Raw genomic sequence first — 19,802 nt, forward strand, 5'->3', positions numbered from 1 at the left:
ACAGAGTGTTTGAGGGCCTGTGGCATCAGGCAATGGTTCTATAACACTGAGGAGGAGCAAATTTTCCTTTGGCCTGATGCTGAATCTAAGTAATGTTGCTTGGAAAACATGCAGAAAGCATCATGGGGCCGCTTTACACATCCCTTGAATGGACGCAGAGCAGAGCTTGTGGCCTGCAGCAGAACACCAGTAGATCTGCCAGGCTGTAGCAATGAGATGCGATCAGAGACAATTCTTTCCCAGTACAACTAAAAAGTGCTGGTTTTAGCATTCTCCAGGTAAAAGCCCAGAGAGCTTTTAGCAGCATTGTGGAGAAGGGTTTTACTGCGGTGCGCATGTGAGAGTGGGGAAAGCCATGGCAGTCTGATGGATTGGCAATGACAGAACATTGTCTCCAGCTCTGGAAGGAATTCAAAAGCTAGCATCACCTGTCCTTTGAAGAATTAAGTAAAATTAAAGGTGCATCAGGTACTATGGCCTCTAAGGTCACTCGCTCTAAGGGCTAAAGTCATCACCACTGGGAAGAGTACCCTACCTGCATGTAACAAAGTCACAGGTATCAAGTCTCACAAGGAACTCTCAGCAGCTTAGTTATGCTGACGGGAATATTCTATTACACACTGCACTTCAATGGTAGGGGGTGGAAGAGAAGAAATGCACCGAGTCCCTCCTGAACCTAACAAAAAGGTGACTTACCAGTTACGATGGTTGATACATTTCCTCTGCAGGGCCATGTTTTTAGGGTGCAAACAACTCCATAGTGCTGTGAGCTTGGAACCATCTAGAAGAGTACTGCCCACATGCCCTTCCTCATGCAACTGAAACATCATAGCAAGATCATCAAGGGATCCACAATCCCATTGGCTGATTCACTACTTCCAGCAGAGGGACCCCAACTAGCTGATCCAACTTGTTGGCAACAGTATATTTCCTTTCCTGCAAGGCAGCTAGCGATGTCTGGCAAGCTCTGTTCAACTGCCCTCCTGCAGTGCTTCCGAATGAAAACACAGTGAGTCACAGAATCATGTCTGTCACAGATGGCAAAAACTTACTAGACTATGCAGTACACCTCCCTGAAAGGTTGCTGACAACAGTACATTTTCTAATGCTTTGTCCAGTCTACTTTCCAAAAAGGCTTAAGTAACAACTCCCCTAGTGAGACTATTCCATAGACTAACACATCTCACTTTAACAGGGTCTGCTGTTTTCAGATATGCCCATCAGATTGAGAGTTTGGTCCCCAGAAGAGAGTAGTCTCTCAACTGGTGGAAACTTGAGCTATCAGATTGCCTCTGTGTCCCTAGCAAGGGCTGCCTCACTTCCCACCGAGACAATTGCACACCAGTGGCTTAGGTGAACAGATGAGGAACACCCAAGCCATCGGCTTCTGACAGAGGCTTGACACTGGGTTGACTCTCCCCCTGCCCTTTTCCTGGGAGAGAAAATGTGACAGCAGGTTGGCCGAGCCACTACTCCCTTATTCCAGGCGAGTGGGTGCACACCAGCTGGGGTTCCTCTTCCTTTGCCATCAGTAAGGAATACCTTCTGGTAGACTTGATTCTTTCCACTTCCAATGCCAACCATCCTCGATTCAGCCCTCTGGCCCTTGACTCCCTTGCAGTAGGCTGGAATGACTTCTCCTGGGATTGGGAGGAGTTTTGATGGCTATTCAGGCTACTATCTTTGATGACCAGACTGCATGCAGGATCAGAGCAGGCCAGGCAGTTGCTAGTTCCAGGAATTCAATGGCCCTGGCATGCAAGCTTCTGGACCTGTGGGGGAACCTGGATGGTCCTCCCAATCCCACTTGGACTTTCTCCGAAACTCTATCCCCTTCTCCAGCCTTGCCGTCCTGAACTTGCAGCCTTCAAGCTAATTGCACAGAAGAAGGCTTATCTGACAAACCTGCAGCTTTTTTTGGCTAACAGTCTCCCAAATTTACTTACATGACTTACTTTTCCAAACTAGTAGATACAGACATATCACCTTCTACACACTCCTTTCAGCAAGTCATGGAGTTTGATAAGGACCTGGAGCTCCTCCTTCTGAGTTCAGGTTTCCATTATGTTGGCCTTCCGGCATCCAAATGACAGGGATTGTTGGGTTTCTTTATCATAACCCTCTCCTTACTGAGACAAATCCACAATAGCTCTAGGGAGACAGGACGTGGCATTTCCACGTAGCCAGACTGCCTAAAGCCTGACTTCTGGAGAGGATGAAAGGCTTTAGGCATTGGGAAAGGGCACACTTTTTGGCGTGTGCATGCCCTTTGGTGGTCTAGCTAAGTTCCTCCTCGAGAACTTAGAGCCTTAGAAGAATAGCTAACTCAGTTGTCATCAGCACTTCAACTCTGGTTATGTCCTAGAGTGGAGATGCCAGTGCATTTGACTGAAAGATGACTAATAGCAGAGATGGCAAATAATTCAGGTGAAGTTGACTGGATACATGACTCAGAATCAGACTAACTTGGTAATCAAGGAGTCAGAGAGGTGGCCAGATCAAACTGCATAGCTACAGAGATCAAAACCCTTCTTTACAAAAAAACAGACTGAGCTCAATACTTTGGTTGAAGCAATGCCTTGTTCAAAGAAGATTGTCGTGAACCACTTGTTGGGTGCATTGAGGCAACAAGGATGCTGAAGTCTTGGTGCAGAATGGCATCAGACAGTTTAATTTGTACACTTTGGAGCACTGGAATGAGAGCTACACAACTTCTCCTGTCAAATCTGCACCCTCCAGAGAGATGCTGACAGTCTCAATGCCCATGATAGCACCTTCACAGTGACTCTCCTGAGACTTTTCGGGCTAGCTTTGTATCAGACTTTTAGAATGATCAGACTAGGACTCTGAAGAGCCCTTCTCAGGAACTGATAACTTATAGTTACATCGGTGAGCATATCTTACAGCTCAGCCAGTGTATTTCCTTTTTCAGGCAGAGGATTCCAGGCATGCATGTCTCTGTGAGACACATGGCATGACCACACTCGCAACTATATTTAAAGTTACTGGCTTACTTTGCCACTTGAAAGACATGGGAAGGAGTCAGAAATATCAAAAATAGTGCTGAGCAAGAAGCCCAATGTATCAAGCAATAGTTACAATACCCAAGCTTGATGTCAGGAGATGCTCCAATGGATAAGGAGTCACATGGCACAAAGCTCCACAAAGGTCAACAGCCTGTTGGCAAATAAATTAAGATCCATAAGGAGGGAGTAGGACAGGGGAGCCAGCCCATAGTTTGCTGCTTGCACAGGGGGGTGGAGGCAGAAAATGCTGGAGAATTCCATAGAGGGTCATCTTAGCCCCTGCATGCAGCCAAACCTATTGGTACTGCCTCAGGGCTCCTGGGAGAAGGGCAACTGTCACTCAGGGAAAGGACAGGAGAATAAAGGTACTGCAGAAAGTGAACTCCAAGCCCTGGGAGTGATAACAATGCAGAGGGACCTCCAAAAGATGCTTGAAAGAGAGCAGGTGAAGGGGACATGAAACCTGAGGACATCAACCATACAAGTGGCCCTGGACTCCTTTGCAAATCTGTGCTGCAGCTGGAGTCAAAATATACATCAGGACAAAGGATCCGGTGAGGGGAGAAGACATCCAGAGACACATTGCAAGGAACTGTCAACATCGCCCAAAAGCATCTCACCAACTGCAGTCAGAAAGGAATTAACGACAGGCACACAGGAGGCAGCCGAGTACCTTGGCAGGGGTGTGAGAGACACCTCAGCGGGGTCCAGTCATTTAGAACTTTGAGCTAAGGGAACTCTTCCTGAGCCCAGGCCAGGTGGACATCTTGTGAACAGGCAAGTTCTGTACATTAAAGCCTCAATCATGTGTTACAGAAGGATCTTGTAATTAGTACACTGGTCGCCTTTGATTCGTCCTTCCAAATTAAAATAGAAAAGCAAGGTATCCAAGATTAGCAGTGTGAGCTGCTGTGCCAACGTCAGTGCAAAAGTGCCAGACCTGTGAATTGCACATGGAATGGAAAACAGTCATTTCTTCACTAGACAGTTCGCCCCCATTTATAAATCTTTTTGAACCTCCTCCCTTTTGATATTGGCTCACGCACTGAGCAAACTCACTGGGCTGAGGTGTGGGGTAGTCTCTTGTAAAGCCATGGTCATTTGAGTTATGGACCAGCTGCCACAGGTCGTTCTAGTTGAAAGATGGGTAATACCGTCTCTGAAGCCAAGTCACATGTCCATGGCATGTGTGTGATGTACAGTGGAGAATCCAAATCTCAGGATAGCTGCCAAAAGCAAATGCAATGTCCCGCCTGACCGAGCTTGAGAAATTTGGTTTAGAGATAGTGGTCAAAGTTTTCCAGTTTGGGAATCTGAAAATGGCACCCAAATCCATATTCAGGCACCTAAGTAAATGGGTTTATTTGCAGAAATGTTGGGCATCCGCCACCTGCATTAACATTACTAGGAGCTGAAGTTACTCAGAACCTTTGAAAACCAGGCCATTCAATATCAGATGCCTAAATATGGACCTAGGTACTTATCTTTGCTTGTGAATGTGAACACTATGGCCAGTATTTATCATTTACTAATGCAAGGGGATGGAGATCTATACAAAAAGTCGATCAAATAATTCAAGGGAAGAATGAGAGAGAGGGCTTGCTTTTGTGCTGAGAATAGCAAAATTAGACCACCAGAGCCTGAAATAACTGGTTCACAAAGATTAGTTAAACTAGCAGGACAGATTTTCAAAAGTGCTTAGCACCCACAACTGGCGCCAGATTTTCAAGAAGACATTTAGAACAGTGAGAAATTACATCACGACAATGGAGCTACTGAGCTTTGTTGAAAATCTGGTCCAGTATTTTCAAGCAGGAATGTAGAGGCCAGAACTGGAAACTGGTTCCGTTCACCTGTTATTTCACTGCTGCTTACAAGAACCATAATCAGGGCTAAATGCCTGCACAAAGTGATGCATATTAAAGGGCATACTACATTTTGCAATTTGGCTGCCTAAAGGTATATCATCAGAAGACTAACTGTGACTGTGTCTCTACATAATATTTTTTAAGCACAAACAGTTATGATTTCTAAACAAGCTCCTTAGTACACGCCTGTATTTGTACCAAATTGTGAAGTAACTGCCATTGAAGTGTAATACTTTAACAAGAGATACCTTGTTTTTTAATATTGGATGGCAAATGACAGCATGATATACCCAAGCAAAAACTTATTAAATTGTGTGACATTCCAGGCATATTCCAGATATAGAAACTTGATTCTTGCTATGTGACATTAAATGAGAAGTATTTCCCTAGCTTGTGACAGTTTGAGAGTATCAAGATACTGACTAATGAACAGCCAATATAATAAAGGAAAACTCTGAGGATCTTGTAATTTGTTCTTTCAAATTTGGTTAGTGAAATATAAAAACCAGAAGATCAAGATGGAAACATTTGAATAAACTCTAGAGTCAAGTATAGAAATTTGAATAAAGTTATAATTTTAAGATATGTTTCAATTCACATTAGGAAAGAGATTTTACTCAGAAATACGTCTGAGCAAAGAAAAAAACAAATGATCAACTTTCAAGACAAGGTGACAAAACCACTTGATAAGCAATCAATATTATTAATTCTCAGGACACAATTTGAAAAAATAGGAGCCTAAAATCACGAATTCTTTCCTTGTGAGAGTCCCCTTCGTATTCTAACAGGTAAACCACTACGCTCAGTGGATGTAACAAACAGTATAACTGTGAAGGAGAATTTACTTATAATGGAGCTTGGCTGAATTTAAATTTCACTGCAGATCATCTGTGACAGAGGTAGAGGAATGTATGTAAAAACTACCGGGGGGCTGCATCACAGATGAAAGAGGCAGACGCCTCAGGATCTGTAGCCCATCTAATTTTCATCTCTGGGGTGGAGTGGAATGTGACAAAGAGCACATGAATTTTACCAGACTAAATTATCAACCCACCGGCTATAATCCTTTATCCTTATGACCAGCAAGGTCTTCCAAGCTCCACTGCCCTTGTGCTTTTGAAGCATATAAATAGTAACTTGTCTTTCTGCATTCCTGGGCTATAGAGGCGAGTGACGGTGTACCAGGCATTTGCTGCTTCCTGCTGGAGGCCCCACCACCTTGGGGCACTCTGCCCAAAGTAGTTGTCATTTTGGGGAAAAGAGCACAGCGTTCAGTCCTCCAGAAGCTGCCTAGAAAGGCCATCCAGCCTCAGCTGTAGGTAGAACCAATGGATAATCAAGGGCTAAATGGGCTGGGAGCAGGCAGAAGCCAGTCAGGGCCCAGCAGGAGCAGCAAAAGCCTGGATACACCCTGGTTGTTTCTTCCAGGAGCCAGTTCAGGGTGAAGCTGGGAGAGGAGAGGGATCTCCTTGTTTTAACCCAAGAAACCTGGCCTGGTCAGGACCCGACTGACCTTTTGTCTGAGTCAATGAACGACTGTTTTGTTTACTTTGTGGCTTGCAGGATCCAGGGAGGTCATCCTATGTTGAGTATTAATGTGACTTCTGTAAGACATGTTTGTGACATGCTCCTCTGGCTCAGGCAAGCCTGTGACAAGGAGGAATATAACTGCTTTTGAAGGGTAGTGGAAGGTTCTGGGCAAAACGCTGGCAGAAAAGGGGGAACTCTGGATTCCCTTTGGAACCAATTTGGAGGGCGGGCTAGATGGCAGCATCTAGGGAAAACTGCATATAAAGCAAAGGAACAATTAACCAAGTCACACCAACTAAAACTGCCACCTGGTAAGAAATTAGCTTTTGGGATACTTCTCCCATATTGCAATGCTGGGCCCATCAGTATGTTCAATACTGAGGAAAGATCTCATTGGGCAGCAGCTGATCTGCCTGGGTTGTTGCTGCAAGACATCATAGAAGTCTTTTTAAGCCTGAGTAAGGCTTGATGTCCTTATATGGAACAGGTCACCCTTACTGCCAAAATTGCCGTGAAGCAAAGATGCAGAGCTTTCATAGAGACTTTTCTTGAAACCACTGAGTTAGATGATGTGGCAGCTGGGACGAAAACAAACCACTTACTGCTGGTTGGATACTGGCTTTAAAAGCCAGGATCTACAAGGGTATGATAGCTGAGCTGAGGTTCTGCTGGCTGGCGGCAGACAATCTGGCACCGAATTGCTGGAGATGTGGCCAGGTTCTATAGCCTCTGTGGACACATGAACTGCCTCCAGTATTTACTAGAAGAAAGGTGCAGCCCAAACATATTGGAGTAGGAAGAGGTCAGTATCCAGAAAGAGGAAGGCTTAGTAGGGCAAAAGTAATTGGGCATCTGTTCCTGGTTGCCTTCCACATTGCAAGAGGCAAAGTGCTGCCTGGATAGGAGGCCAACTAGAGAGATTCTCTTTCTGGCAATAGACAACGCTGTTCTCCTATTTCCTGGCTGGTGCAGCTAGAACACTGAGCATAATGGTTACCCAATAGGAAAAGACAGAAGAGAAGGTACAACAAAACAGTATTAAATTATTGTAATGAACATGAATCAATGCCCAGGAAGTTCCCAAGTAGCCTCGGTCTTCAGTGTTACATTTTCTGAACCTGTGTGTTTTTGTAAAGCAGGATGGGTTCTCACTGACAGTCCCATGTTTGGCACTGCTGTCCAGACTGTCAGTATCATAAAGGTCATCACTTTTGGGTAGTTTGATAACCATGACCAGGAGGATCAGCAGCACAGGTATACTGTTAAATAATAAGCTTATTACATAATAGTTCAAGAAGAGGAGTGAAAAAAGTCAGAGACAAGGTTTTCAAAATCTGGAGCTTAAAGTTAGGCTCTAATGTTAATATTTAAACACCTACGTAAGTTTGGGCTGAGTTTTTACAAGTTCTAAGCACCCACAGCTTCAACAGAAGCTAATGGATTGCACAGCACTTTGAAAATCAGGCCAGACTTATTTAGGAACCTAAATATGGACTTAAGATTTTAATTTTAAGCTCCTATTTTTGAAAATCTTAGGGTTTAAACATCTCAACATTTATAAAAATGCCAGTGGTTCTTTATGACCAATTTTCTGGACCTTCTGGACCTCTTCTGTCTCCAAAACCTTGCTGAGGGCACTGGATTAGTCTAACTCAGAGGGAAATCTACTTCCTACTGAATTACCCAAATGATTTCCTGCAGCAGTTTTTAATAAGTAAGCCTGATTCTGCTTAGCTGGGCTCAGGTGAGATGAAAATCCATTGGCTCCAGGCAAAGGTTTAATTAAGTTTACTCGGAGTATAATTTATACATAGCTCCATGCAAGCTTTCATAACTGTATAAAACGGAGCTTCCCCTTAATACCTGTAATTATACTTCTTAAAATGTTCTACCCTAATGCTTAATTAGTTAAGAATACCTTTACTGTGCAGGTTTCAGGAAGAAAAAGTAAGAGTACCCAGTCAATACCAGTTTTTCCAAAGCAACCAATGCAACAGAATTCAAAAAATGCAGTTAAGACAAGTTTAAAGTTGAAGTGCACCAAAAAGCCCAGAATTTGGTAAAAGAAGCACAAACCCATGGTCTTATTTGACCTCCTTAAATGTTAGAAATACAGTATCACAAACATACTAGCCATAGGCTCACATAAATCAAGCGGACACCGTGGACGCATTTCAGATCATTTGAAAATAGACAAACATTTTTGCCCTTACTTTATCAACATTCCTTGGTTTGGCAACAATTCCAAATGAATCTTCCCTCCTTCTTGTGTTCTTAAATAGGCAAATTCCTCCAGCATATCAATATCTGTAAGAAAAGGTTCAGGACTTCATAGAAAAAAAAATATAGATCTTCATAAAGCAATCTCACAAAAAAAAAAAAAAAAAAAGAAGAAGAATTGAAGCAACACTATCCCTGCTGAAAGGCAAGCCAGAGACAAGACAAAGTTAACAGTAACAAACTGTTCTTTGATATACAAATAAAACATTGGTAATTTAACAAATGTACCATATGTTAGTAAAGGCCTCCAAATATTTTACAGATTGTTTTTTAAGGTACAATGCACCCACACATTAGGATCACCACATATGTGCAAGTCAGACAGAGCAGCTTTCTTTTTTCTGATCAATGTGGTATCAAAGTTTCAGACTGGGACTGAGGAGGAAATGACCCGACATTAGCTTTTTCCCCTCTTCTCATTCTTTATTTTGTGTGTCTTTTCTGCTTCATATTTACTTTTTCTTCCTTCCCAACTCCATTGCTCTAATTTGTTCCCTTAACCTCTCCCACAGTTTCTGCACACAAGAACAGAATTTTAGTTAGAGGTCTACAATTGTAGTTAAACCTCCTCATTTAATAGTTACTGCAATTAGATACCTGACTAGACAGACACATAGCTGACCATATATGCATGTACATACCTGATGTATGCACATATTGGACGTTTGTTGTGCATGTTTTTTATGAATGTGCATACACCTAATTCTGAAAATATGACCCACAATCTGCAAAGTGAAAGTGACAAAATTTTGGAGTTCTTGAGGCTTGGATACCACATAATTTTCACTTTGCTGCTCCCATCCAGTAGCACAGCCAAAAAACTCCAGCACAATGGCCCAGGGTAACTCCTGATTGTAATGGAAGTGTTAGGAGGCCACTGCCATTTTATTAAACTGAGGAGTGACAACAATGTAGGGATGTATATTCTCCAGGTATCAGCAGGAGTCACACATTCATATTTATGGCCAATTCTACTCTGAGTTATACTTTATGCATTCCCATTGATTACAACAGGCTTGCATGGCATGCAAATAAGTACGAAATTGGTCTCTTGGAAAAGAAGATAAGTATTTTAGTAAGTGACTATTTCCTACAAGCTAGTGGATGGTTTTGGAAGATGAAGAGGATTCTGCATTGTTTTTTGCTGCACTGATAGCTTTTTTATTAGGAAAAAGGATACTTGTAACATAGTTGAAAAAATTCTCATACTGGAAGTTTCCCTGCTGACAGATTTTGTTGATGGCTTTCAGGAACAAGTTCTCCCCCCTTGGCCATTCATGCTGAAGCAACACAATCACATGACCCAAAGCCATATCATCCCTGTTATCTGTGAAAGCTCTCAACTGTAAAAAAAAAGATTCACACTGAACAGGTCAATAACATCAGAACAGATTTACTACACCCAGTGTCCAAACTTAATAATGGGGGCAGAGAGTACATGCTTATGAATAGTTGCTGGAAGTACGGCAAGATACTGGGATGAGTGAAAGGGCAGCTAGTTGCTGTTGAGGGTTGCTAGCATGGGAAAATGGGGGATTCAACTTCTCCTAAATTAATCACTTCCACCCATGCCAAAAAGGAAGAGGAAAAGAAGTTATTCATTCCCTCCCAATAGAAACCATGCCTTTGTACTACCTTTCATGTTTTCATGGATACAAACAGCCTCAGTGGTCACCCACCCAGCTGCCAAAATCTCTATCCAGACTGACTGCCAAATGGAATGAGTAAAGCAAAAGATATTGGTACTAAGGTACTGTACTAGATGTGGGCGAGGAGGGGGCAGTGCCACATAATTTCAAGAACTCTGCAGCATAATTTAGGTCTAAAATGCACATAGAATATGGAGCTTTGACTATAACTTACCTTGAAACAAGCCAATAATAAGTGGAGGCAATATGGCATAATAGCTTTACTGGTACATGGCCAAAGTTTTAGATCAGAACCTGTAATAGAGAAATTACATTACATAATTATGCATGTCACATAATCCTATCATTTTGATTAAAAAGTCAGAATGGGAAACAGGAGGAACAAATTTACAATTACCTAATCCCATGCCTCAATCAGAATGATTAAAATGTAAAGTAATTTTAAAAAGCCCCATCTTCTTTCCTTGTGCTATAATTGTGTATTTTTCTACACACTAAAGTGACATTGATGACAAGCCATTTACAACAAGAGACAAAGGAGGATAAGGAACGCCATCTCTTTCCACAGGACTAACGTACTGTTTGTTTTCTTTAGAATATAGACAAGTGTGTTCTAAAATTAAGGTGGGTGAAATGCTTAAGAGTATTTTGTAATAAGGTTTCTCCTGGCGATACAAGGACAAGGTGTAACCAATGTTCTCTCATTGACATCAGAGCTTTCACACTACAATGCAACATAAGGAAAACCCTGAAAGCTTAGTGTATTTATAAGTGACTGAAACATATATACAATATGCCTATTGCAACACTCTCCAGAGCAGAGTGTAAGGATTTTACTATAATTTGTCACCGAAAATCTTACAATTCCTCCCCCACCCCATAAGTATCTCTAGACAGCTGTTCAGAAGTATAACCCAAAAAATTCCCATACCTTTCCTGAATTTAGACTTCACTTTAGGCTGCTCTTCTTGTGTTTTACCCCCTTCTTGTATGGGAAGTACCATATAGCACATTAAGTCAAGTACTTTTTCACATGTCAACTATAAGAGAAAATATAAAAGATAAATTATCCTGAGATTCTAAATTTAAAATTAAATCCAGATTTATCACTAATAGAACAATGAATTAGAACTCTTGCAGTAGGCAGCAGAAAAGGGAACACAGAAGATCTTCTCTACACCTGATATAATTTATGATCTCTAATGGATTAATGGGCAAAGTAATCTAATTTCTCTGGACAGAGGGAAAAAGCTGTAATATGAATTGATGAAATTGCCCCCTTTACTTGCTTATTTCTTTCACAGTGTTCTTTACTTCAACAGTGCAAGGAATAGTCCATTGGCAATTTAAAACAATTTACTTTTAGCGTTCTAATTGTTTTCACTGTGTATGGAGGTTTTAAATTAAAATAAGTCTTTTTCAGTCCCTAGAAGTTATCCCCCAAAAGTCAAAACTGCAATCTGATAGCACTGCAGAAGTGCTGTAAACCCTACTCGTAATTTATTAAGAAACAAAAGTGCATAAGAGGGATGTATAATCAGATAAATCAATTTTAAAGAAACCTAAAGATTTCTAATAAAAGAAGTTATCTGTAGGGGGGAAATATGAGCCAGTGGAGAGGGAGCATGAGGGATTCAGGAGCCCTGGGTTTTAGTCTCAGCTCCACCACTGACCTGCCATGTGACCTTGAGCAAATCACTTCCCCCACCTTTGGCCTGTCTTGTCTATTTAGACTAAGTTTTTTGAGACAGGGAATAATACTGTGTTTGTACCCCACCGTTCTATGTACTATTGTAGTAATAATAATAAGGGAAAAAACCACATATTCCAAAGCTAAATTGTATTAAGAGGTCACGCCAGACAATATTATTCTCCAAATGGTGAATTGTCAGGTGGTAACTCATTTCTATGATCATATTCCAAAAAGTAAGATTATTTTTTCAATAACCCCTTCACCACCACCCAGACGTCTGCCCGCCCCACCTCCCAAGAAAATTGCCAGCCTATCCTTAATCACCTCCATGTGATCAGCGCTAAAAACTGAGGTGAAGCTAAGGTTAAGCATATATATGTCAACAACAAAGATAAGAATCCTTAGACAAAGGCTGCAATTATCAAACCTACTGCTAAAAAAGGAAGGTAATTTGAAATTAAGATTAATCTAACAAGTAACTCAAACGTTTGAAAGTAAAGACATTCACAGCTCAGGCATGCAAATTCACAGCTGCCAAATAGACCATATTTCACATGATACACATTTGGCAGCTCTATCATGCGTTCTGGGAGCATCGGCAGAGATGCAGTGCCCTCCTGGCATCGGGTGTCATGTCTGATCTGTTAGAAGGAGGCTAGCTTGGAGCCCCTAGGGAGGCTAGCAGATGGAGGGGAAAGTCAAGGGAAGCGGGCTGGTATGCTGTACTTACTCTGTATTCTCCAAGGGCAAAGTGGCAAGTAGCTAACTGGATAAGCGCTCTCTGATTCTCTAGTAGTGATCCTTGTCCTGTGATCTGCTGCTGAGAATGAGATCCCTGAAGAGCTGCTAAGTGATGTAAGCTAGTAACTGCTTTTTTATACTGACCCTTTTAAAGAAAATTAAGAACATTAGAAGCTCTCACACACAATTCACAGGGTTATAAATCCTACTTTAGAAAGTCTCCAAAACCAAGGTTATCCAAGTAGTGAAGACTTCAAAATGTCATGCTATCTGATCTAGGACTTAGTAGGAGAGGGGTTTAAATGGTACATTCGTGAGCTAGAGACAAGGGAAGATATAGGTCTAATTTTGAGAAAAATAAAAACTACTATTCTCTTTACATATATTTAAATTTGATTTTTTTAAATAGATTTCTTTCAAATTGAAATTTGAATTTACAAACGCAGTCCCAAGGGTTAACTAATAATTTATTTTGGAGCCATTAAAGTCCACTGAAAAAGTCTGTTCGCTGCATTGGAATGGATCTACAAGAGTCAAGCATTGCATGTGTCTGCAATTCTCATGGTATGTTGCCCAAAATGTATTAAGATAAATTGTCATTTATTTCATTATTATTGATCATAATTTTAGATGATCAAAGAAAACCTTACTTGTCTCTTCCTCTCTCTCTCTCGGATGCACAGTTTGTTTATCTGTTTGATTGGAAGATTCTCTTTTAATTGTTAATTAGACATAAAACAATCTGTTGTGGAAGGACAGACTAAGTTATTTAAAAATTCAAAACAGCTTTTTTTTTAAATGGCATGCTGCCTGAAGAACAGAGTGATTTACTGAACAAAAACTGAACAGTAAAAGCAGTCAAGACTCCTTGTGTTAAATCCAAAAGGGGTTATTCAATCTTCATTTTTATACAAATATTAACTATACTTAAACCTAGATTGTTGTTTTTAAGGTCTCTAATCCAGTGGGTATCCTAATATTTTAGTCATTTAGTCCCCATTCACTCCTACGTTGGGGCAACCAGTAAACCGAGAAGTCAGAGCTGAAGGGAACAATTATGCAACAAGACCCAACGGGCTATTTCTAGTCAGGTATTCATGGATCCTAGTCTGGAAGGACCCAGGCCAAGCCAGGACCAAGATGGCCCAAAAGTGTCTCCAGTGCATCTCACCTATCACGACTGAAACACCTATGACCACACGGCTATGTCTGATGGTATATAGATTTGGCACATTAAACTTTGTTCAGCAGTCAGGAAAGATGGCAGTGTGTGTGCCCAACAAAATGAGGCTCTCTGTGTGGTTTACCATTTCCAGAACCAGTAACTCCACTGCAAGACCTGGGGAAACTGCCAGTTCCTAGCATATAGGAGAACCATCTGGCTAATCTGGTGCCATGAACTCTGAATTTATCCACAATCAATGTGTGTATACAGGGATGAGGGAGAGGGAAAGGCAGGTAGACTCTGTGAAATCCTCTTAGTCAAAACTACAACCTCTCACTTGGTAAGAGATACTGGAGATCTGGGATTAGGGACCATAAATTCACTGGGCAAAACCTGACTCTGCCAGGTAGGAAATACTGGGCCATTTAGGTAATCTCACCCACATAGCTCTGGACGGAGCAAGAAATACTCCTGTTTAGAGAAGACAAATTATTTAAAACCTCCAATTTAAAAAAAAAAAACACAGTGAGAAGGTAAAAATGAAAACTCAAAAGGGAAAACTAGCTATAAATCTCTCCCACAGAGCAGTTTTCACCTAAGGAGACATGCTAATTACCAGAGCACCTGAATATGGGAAATGAGAGAGAGAACTAGCTTGCTCAGTAAACCAACCCTCTTCTAAGGGATTATTATACATTGTATTCATTTTGTCTCCATCTGCTGATGGTAATTCATAACCGCCATCCATCCAGACTGAGCTGGGTGCACTGGACATTTTGAATTTATATGAGTAATCCCAAACACTTTATAGAGTATATCACTAACACTCTGTAGACAAAGATGGCAGTCGTTGTGCCTGCCATGACAACTCTGTCATGGACATTAGAATGTCAGCCAAGTTACAAGGAAGCTAGCCTGTGAAATGGTAGGAATGAATCAAAGAACCTTTACCTTCTGTGGAGACAGCTACGCAGCAGAGGCAGTCTTGCAGGACCCCAAGGAAGCACTACCAATGCCACCATGCCAAAAGCTACACTAATGTATTTCAAGACGTTTACCTTGCCCAAAGGCTTATGGACAAGGTGTTATGGGAATCCCATTCTCCACACGTCTCCAGCATACCGTAAAACTATGCAATGAGATGGAAGTAGTCCAGTACCAAGGAAGGAGACAGCTCTTTAATCTGTGTGCCCTTCCAAACAGAGGACTCAATTGAAGTTTGCTAAAAAATGCAGCCAAGTTTAACCTCATCACTTGAAGCCCATTCTGAGCAGTCTTAAGGGAAACCTGGGTATAGGAAAGACCAAGAACTACTTTGTCAGGATAATCTTAATCTCTCTTTTTTTTTTTAATCGTATTTTTTCCATTTAAAACAGCAGGAATGACCAAAGCATGTTAAACTGCTAGGAGACTTTTGTTATATGTTCTTTACACTGAGATTTCCAAGTGAAAATTAAAAAAAACTGCTCCAAGTAAAACCATTCTTAACAGCAAGAGAGCAGCAAAATGCACTGTGCCACTAAGGCCCGGTCTACACTTAAAATTTATCCTGGCAATGCGACGTTGGTTAGGAGTATGATTTTTTTTTTAAACCAACATAGCTATGCCAGCATAAATCATAGCATAGATGCACTTATACTGGTATAAAAGTGCTTTTGCCAGTATAGCTTATGTATTTTGGGGAACTAGAGTAAGCTATGCAGAAGTGCTTTTATGCCAGTATAAACTGCATCTACATTAGAAGGGTTTGCTGGTATAATTATACTGGTACAGCTATGCCAGCAAAAATCTTCTAGAGTTGACAAGGCCTCAGTCAACCAAAAATCAGGTAAGTAAAACACATGATTTGTTGCTTTGAAACATTTTGCATTAAAAATACATGTAAATTAAGAAGATTGTGGGAGATATAGGTATTATGACTATTACGTGTTCCTGTTTATTTGTTCATTATTATGCTGTTGGCTAGATCATAGTTTCTCAACCTGTTGTATGTGTACCCCTGGGGGTATGCGAGACACAAGCAGGGGGTACTCAGGAAAGAACAGAGTGAAGGGGAGGCGGGTGGCAGCTGCCAACTTCTGGGGAAGCGGGGCAGCAGCAGCCTTCTTCCCACCCGCTCCCAGCTCAGAGGTGGGCGGCAGTCCCCAGCTTCTGGGGAAGGCAGGCGGCAGCCCCCTGCTTCCTGCCCGGTCACAGCTCCCAGCTGGGAGCTGGGCAGCAGCCAGTACAGTCCCAGGAAGCCTGGCAGAGGCGGCCCGCTTCCCGCCCAGGCCCAGCTGGGAGGCAGACAGCAGCCGCCACACACGGCAGCCGCCCACTTCCCACCCGGTCATAGCTCCCAGCTGGGAAGCAAGCAGCAGCTAAAGCAGTGAAACTGACAACTATGACAGCCCCAGATTTTACCAGTTACCCTCTTTCGCACCTCTCCCTCTCTCTCTCACCTTCCTCCTCTCAAATCTATGGCAAAAAATTTGGCACGGTGCTTTATATTCCCCAGCATTGGCATGCTGCTCAAAGCCTCTTAGCTTTGGCCAACATCACCTCTAGTCCAGGTACATACTTGAGTTGCACACCCCTGGCGTAAAGGTGATAACCCTACCCATACTAGATCTGACATCTGTCATATCACGGCCTTATATACTCAGCCCTTCTTCCAGCATATGGTTCACATTAGTCTAAATATAAAATCCTGTGGAAAACTGAGTGTTGGGGTACTTATTACAATTTTCAGAAGTTAGGTGGTACTTGCTACTTAAAAGGTTGAGAAACACTGGGCTAGATGATTCAAAGGGTTCTTTCCCACAGGAGTTCCCCTCACGTCCCTCTGCAGGAAGGCAGACAATGGCTTTAGAAAACCCAATCATCAGACTTAACTGTCAAAACAGGTATCATTGCCTTTGAAATTTTGTCTTTGACCAAGCTGAACACAATGGGAGAGGCTTCAGATGGGGAACAGGGAATAAAGACCTGTTAAGTAAAAAAACCTGAGGCCCTGAGCTCCAGGGTGAGGCAGTGTCAGCAGGGAAGCAGATGAAACCCAAGGCCCCAGAAGCAGAGGTACTTGGACCTTCCTCAAGTGTAGCCTAGCGACTACAGCACTGGACTAGGACTCATGAGATCTGGGTTCTATTCCCTACTCTACCACTAGTCTGCTGGGTAGCTTTGGGTAAGTCACTTCACCCTTCCGTGCCTCAGTTTCCCAACTTAAAAGTGCTGATAATGATACTGATCTCCTTTGCAAAGTGCTTTGAGATTTACTGATGAAAGGTGCTATAAAAGAGCTAGGTATGATTATTTTTATTTATTAATATTAGGTCAGATATATGCACGTAAGCCTTTTGTTGCTTTAACCCTTTTTTATTCTGACTGCTATGTTTTTATGGATAAATAAATACTTTTTTTTGAACCAGCAGCTGCTCAGAGTCACTGCATTTACCTACTGTTCCCAGCTTCCAAAGGGAAGTCTTTTGCATGTGCCAAGCCCAGCTGGACCTGCTAAGGAAACAGTTGGTAGCCAGGGGTGCTTGTAGGTCAGGGACCTGGTCTGTGGGTGGGAGAATTAATGAATTCCACCTTGAAAGGAGTAAAGATACAGGGCCTGCCACTGAAAGGGTGCACTAGAGAGAAATGTAAGAGGGATCAAAGATGCAGCTAACTATGACGCAGATCTATTAAGTCAAAAGGGTATGCAAAAGCATTATCATCGTTCTTTCATTTACCTGGTAAATGATCATATCTGTGAGAAAGATTCGTAACCAAAGCCAGGTATCTGTCTTCCACGACAGGCAAATTCTTGTGAATTCTGCATAAACAATCAGAAAGTAGTTGCAGTGGGGGGAATGAAGCATTGCAAAGCTTTGGTTTAAAAGGCATCTAATAATAATAAGACTGAAAAATAAGAAGCTTGACAAAAAATTCAAAATATAGGACACTTTCTAATCCACCATTTTTCTATTTATCATGCTGTTCTTCAGGACCAAAGTATTCAACGTATCTAAATACAGATAACTGGTACTACTTTTAAGATGAACTATTTTTTCAAATAACCAATGTAAGACATAAATAAAAACCACATTATAATCAGAAAAGAAAAGACCAAGTAACTATCTTTGTAGAAACAAACTGCCGGGGAAATTATATGTTACATGCAAATCTTCAGGAGCTTACTAGCAACACCTCCACATTTAAATTTTTGATATCCATTTGGTACTATGTTCTCCCATCTCTCTTTTCTGCTACCACCTATGTGCTGTCTTACTAAAAGCTGCTTTCAAGAAAGGTGCATGAATGAGTACAGAATTATGGAGGGTGCTAAAAAAACAACAAATAAATCAAATTCCAAGATAATTGATAAAGCTTCTTTATCTTAATTCCCAATCTCAAACCATCCAGGTTTCCAAAATAAAGGGAAATTTCAGAAGTACCTGAACTGCATTTTAACAGTAAGCAATTCTCATCTATATCATGGAAGTGTAAACACAGAACTGCCTGCAATCATCCTTACCTTTATCGAGTGATTCCAGAGAATAAAGAAGCTCCCAGCTCTCTCTCGCCAGCTTAAAGCTCTCTAGTACTTCAACAGAGTTTGCAAGGTCTGTCTTATTTATTGTGATGTGACGACTTCTCCCCTTCCCAGAAGGGTCTTCATCATCCGAACTCTGCTTAAGGATCAGTAGAGACAAAACATTTCGCTGTCTTTAATTAAATGTTTTTCAAAAGAATCATATGGAGCTTCTGTAACATTGCATACAGGCTTCAAAGCAGACAATCCTTGTGCAAATATCTTTAGAATAGATTTTTCACTATTTCTATGCTTAACATTAATTATATATTAAATATTACTAACTCATTTAGCAAAAAGAAATGAAAAATAATGGAAGAATTTGATGTTTTACTCTTGAAATAAGCTATCGAGATCCTGAGTGCCACGTTGTCATAAATGGCAGCTCTAAAGAGTTCACTTTAATACACATTGGTCAAATTATGGTATTGTTTACCCAGATTGCACTAGAATAATTTATTATTGAAGTAAGTATGATCTAAACCTTCTCAGTCAATCCAAAATCATGGTATACTGCAAATCAGATGCAATTCTTCTAAAAATGTGTATTTTTACCAAAAATGCAATTCTATAAAACAGTATTTTTTCCTCCTATGAAAGAAACAGAGCACATACATAACAGCAGTTATTACAAGCCAGTTCAAGCTATTATGCAGTGGCACTTTGCCTACAGAATTCCTGCTTGAAAACACAGTCCAATCAAGTAGATGATAGTCTCCACTCAGGTCCTTTCACATCATGATACTAGCACGTACAGTATTCCTAATAAAATTGCTTTGTTCTTGCTGCTTCTAACCAAAAGTCTCTTTCTTTGCATACTTTTTGTTCATAAACAGAAATTCCTCATATTCTAAATTCCAAACGCAGTGCCATTTCTTTTAAGAATTGAATAATCTAAAGGAGTTACCATCGTCTTCTCTCTTCCTTCTGCAAGTTTCCTCTTTTTATGTACGTGTTTGTTGCGATCTATATCTGTATCACCATAGACACCGGAAACATCCTCAAGGAGAACTAGTGGAACTTGGTTTGGGGCATTTGGCCCTACATCGAAAAAATAAATTAAAACTTGCTTTAAACTGAACTAAATGACCATTTGCCTGCTTCAAATTTTTTCATTCATGCATGCTGTGCAGAACAATTTGAAAGTAATTCAACAAATTGTGTCAATGTTTAAAATACAACTTTCTTTGAAAATACGTGACTTTTAAGAGAGCGCTATCTTTTGCCAGAAGTCATGGGGATCTGCTCAAAGCTGTCAGAAAATCTTGGCGTTCCCGTCTAAGGGAGCA

General features: G+C 41.2%; 1 protein-coding gene across 7 annotated transcripts in view; it reads right to left on the reverse strand.

Moving 5' to 3' along the window:
• The window catches only part of INTS10 (integrator complex subunit 10), a 47,497-nt gene that overhangs the window by 4,128 nt on the left and 23,567 nt on the right, over positions 1-19,802 (reverse strand). For 4 of the 7 annotated variants that reach the window (XM_067556940.1, XM_067556942.1, XM_067556945.1 and 1 more), the window contains 8 exons: positions 19,421-19,554; positions 18,457-18,613; positions 17,672-17,754; positions 12,777-12,932; positions 11,285-11,393; positions 10,568-10,647; positions 9,885-10,047; positions 8,638-8,731 (listed from right to left, as the gene is read on the reverse strand). In XM_067556940.1, coding sequence (XP_067413041.1) covers positions 8,638-8,731; positions 9,885-10,047; positions 10,568-10,647; positions 11,285-11,393; positions 12,777-12,932; positions 17,672-17,754; positions 18,457-18,613; positions 19,421-19,554 — 976 coding nt within the window. The remainder of the gene's footprint in view (positions 1-8,637; positions 8,732-9,884; positions 10,048-10,567; positions 10,648-11,284; positions 11,394-12,776; positions 12,933-17,671; positions 17,755-18,456; positions 18,614-19,420; positions 19,555-19,802) is intronic. The other 3 variants (XM_067556941.1, XM_067556943.1, XM_067556944.1) reach the window with 2 other exon arrangements.

The sequence above is a fragment of the Emydura macquarii genome, unplaced genomic scaffold (genome assembly GCF_026122565.2).
Source record: "Emydura macquarii macquarii isolate MOO-44397 ecotype Brisbane River unplaced genomic scaffold, CSIRO-AGI_Emac_v2 contig_1790, whole genome shotgun sequence".
Taxonomy (NCBI): domain Eukaryota; kingdom Metazoa; phylum Chordata; order Testudines; family Chelidae; genus Emydura; species Emydura macquarii.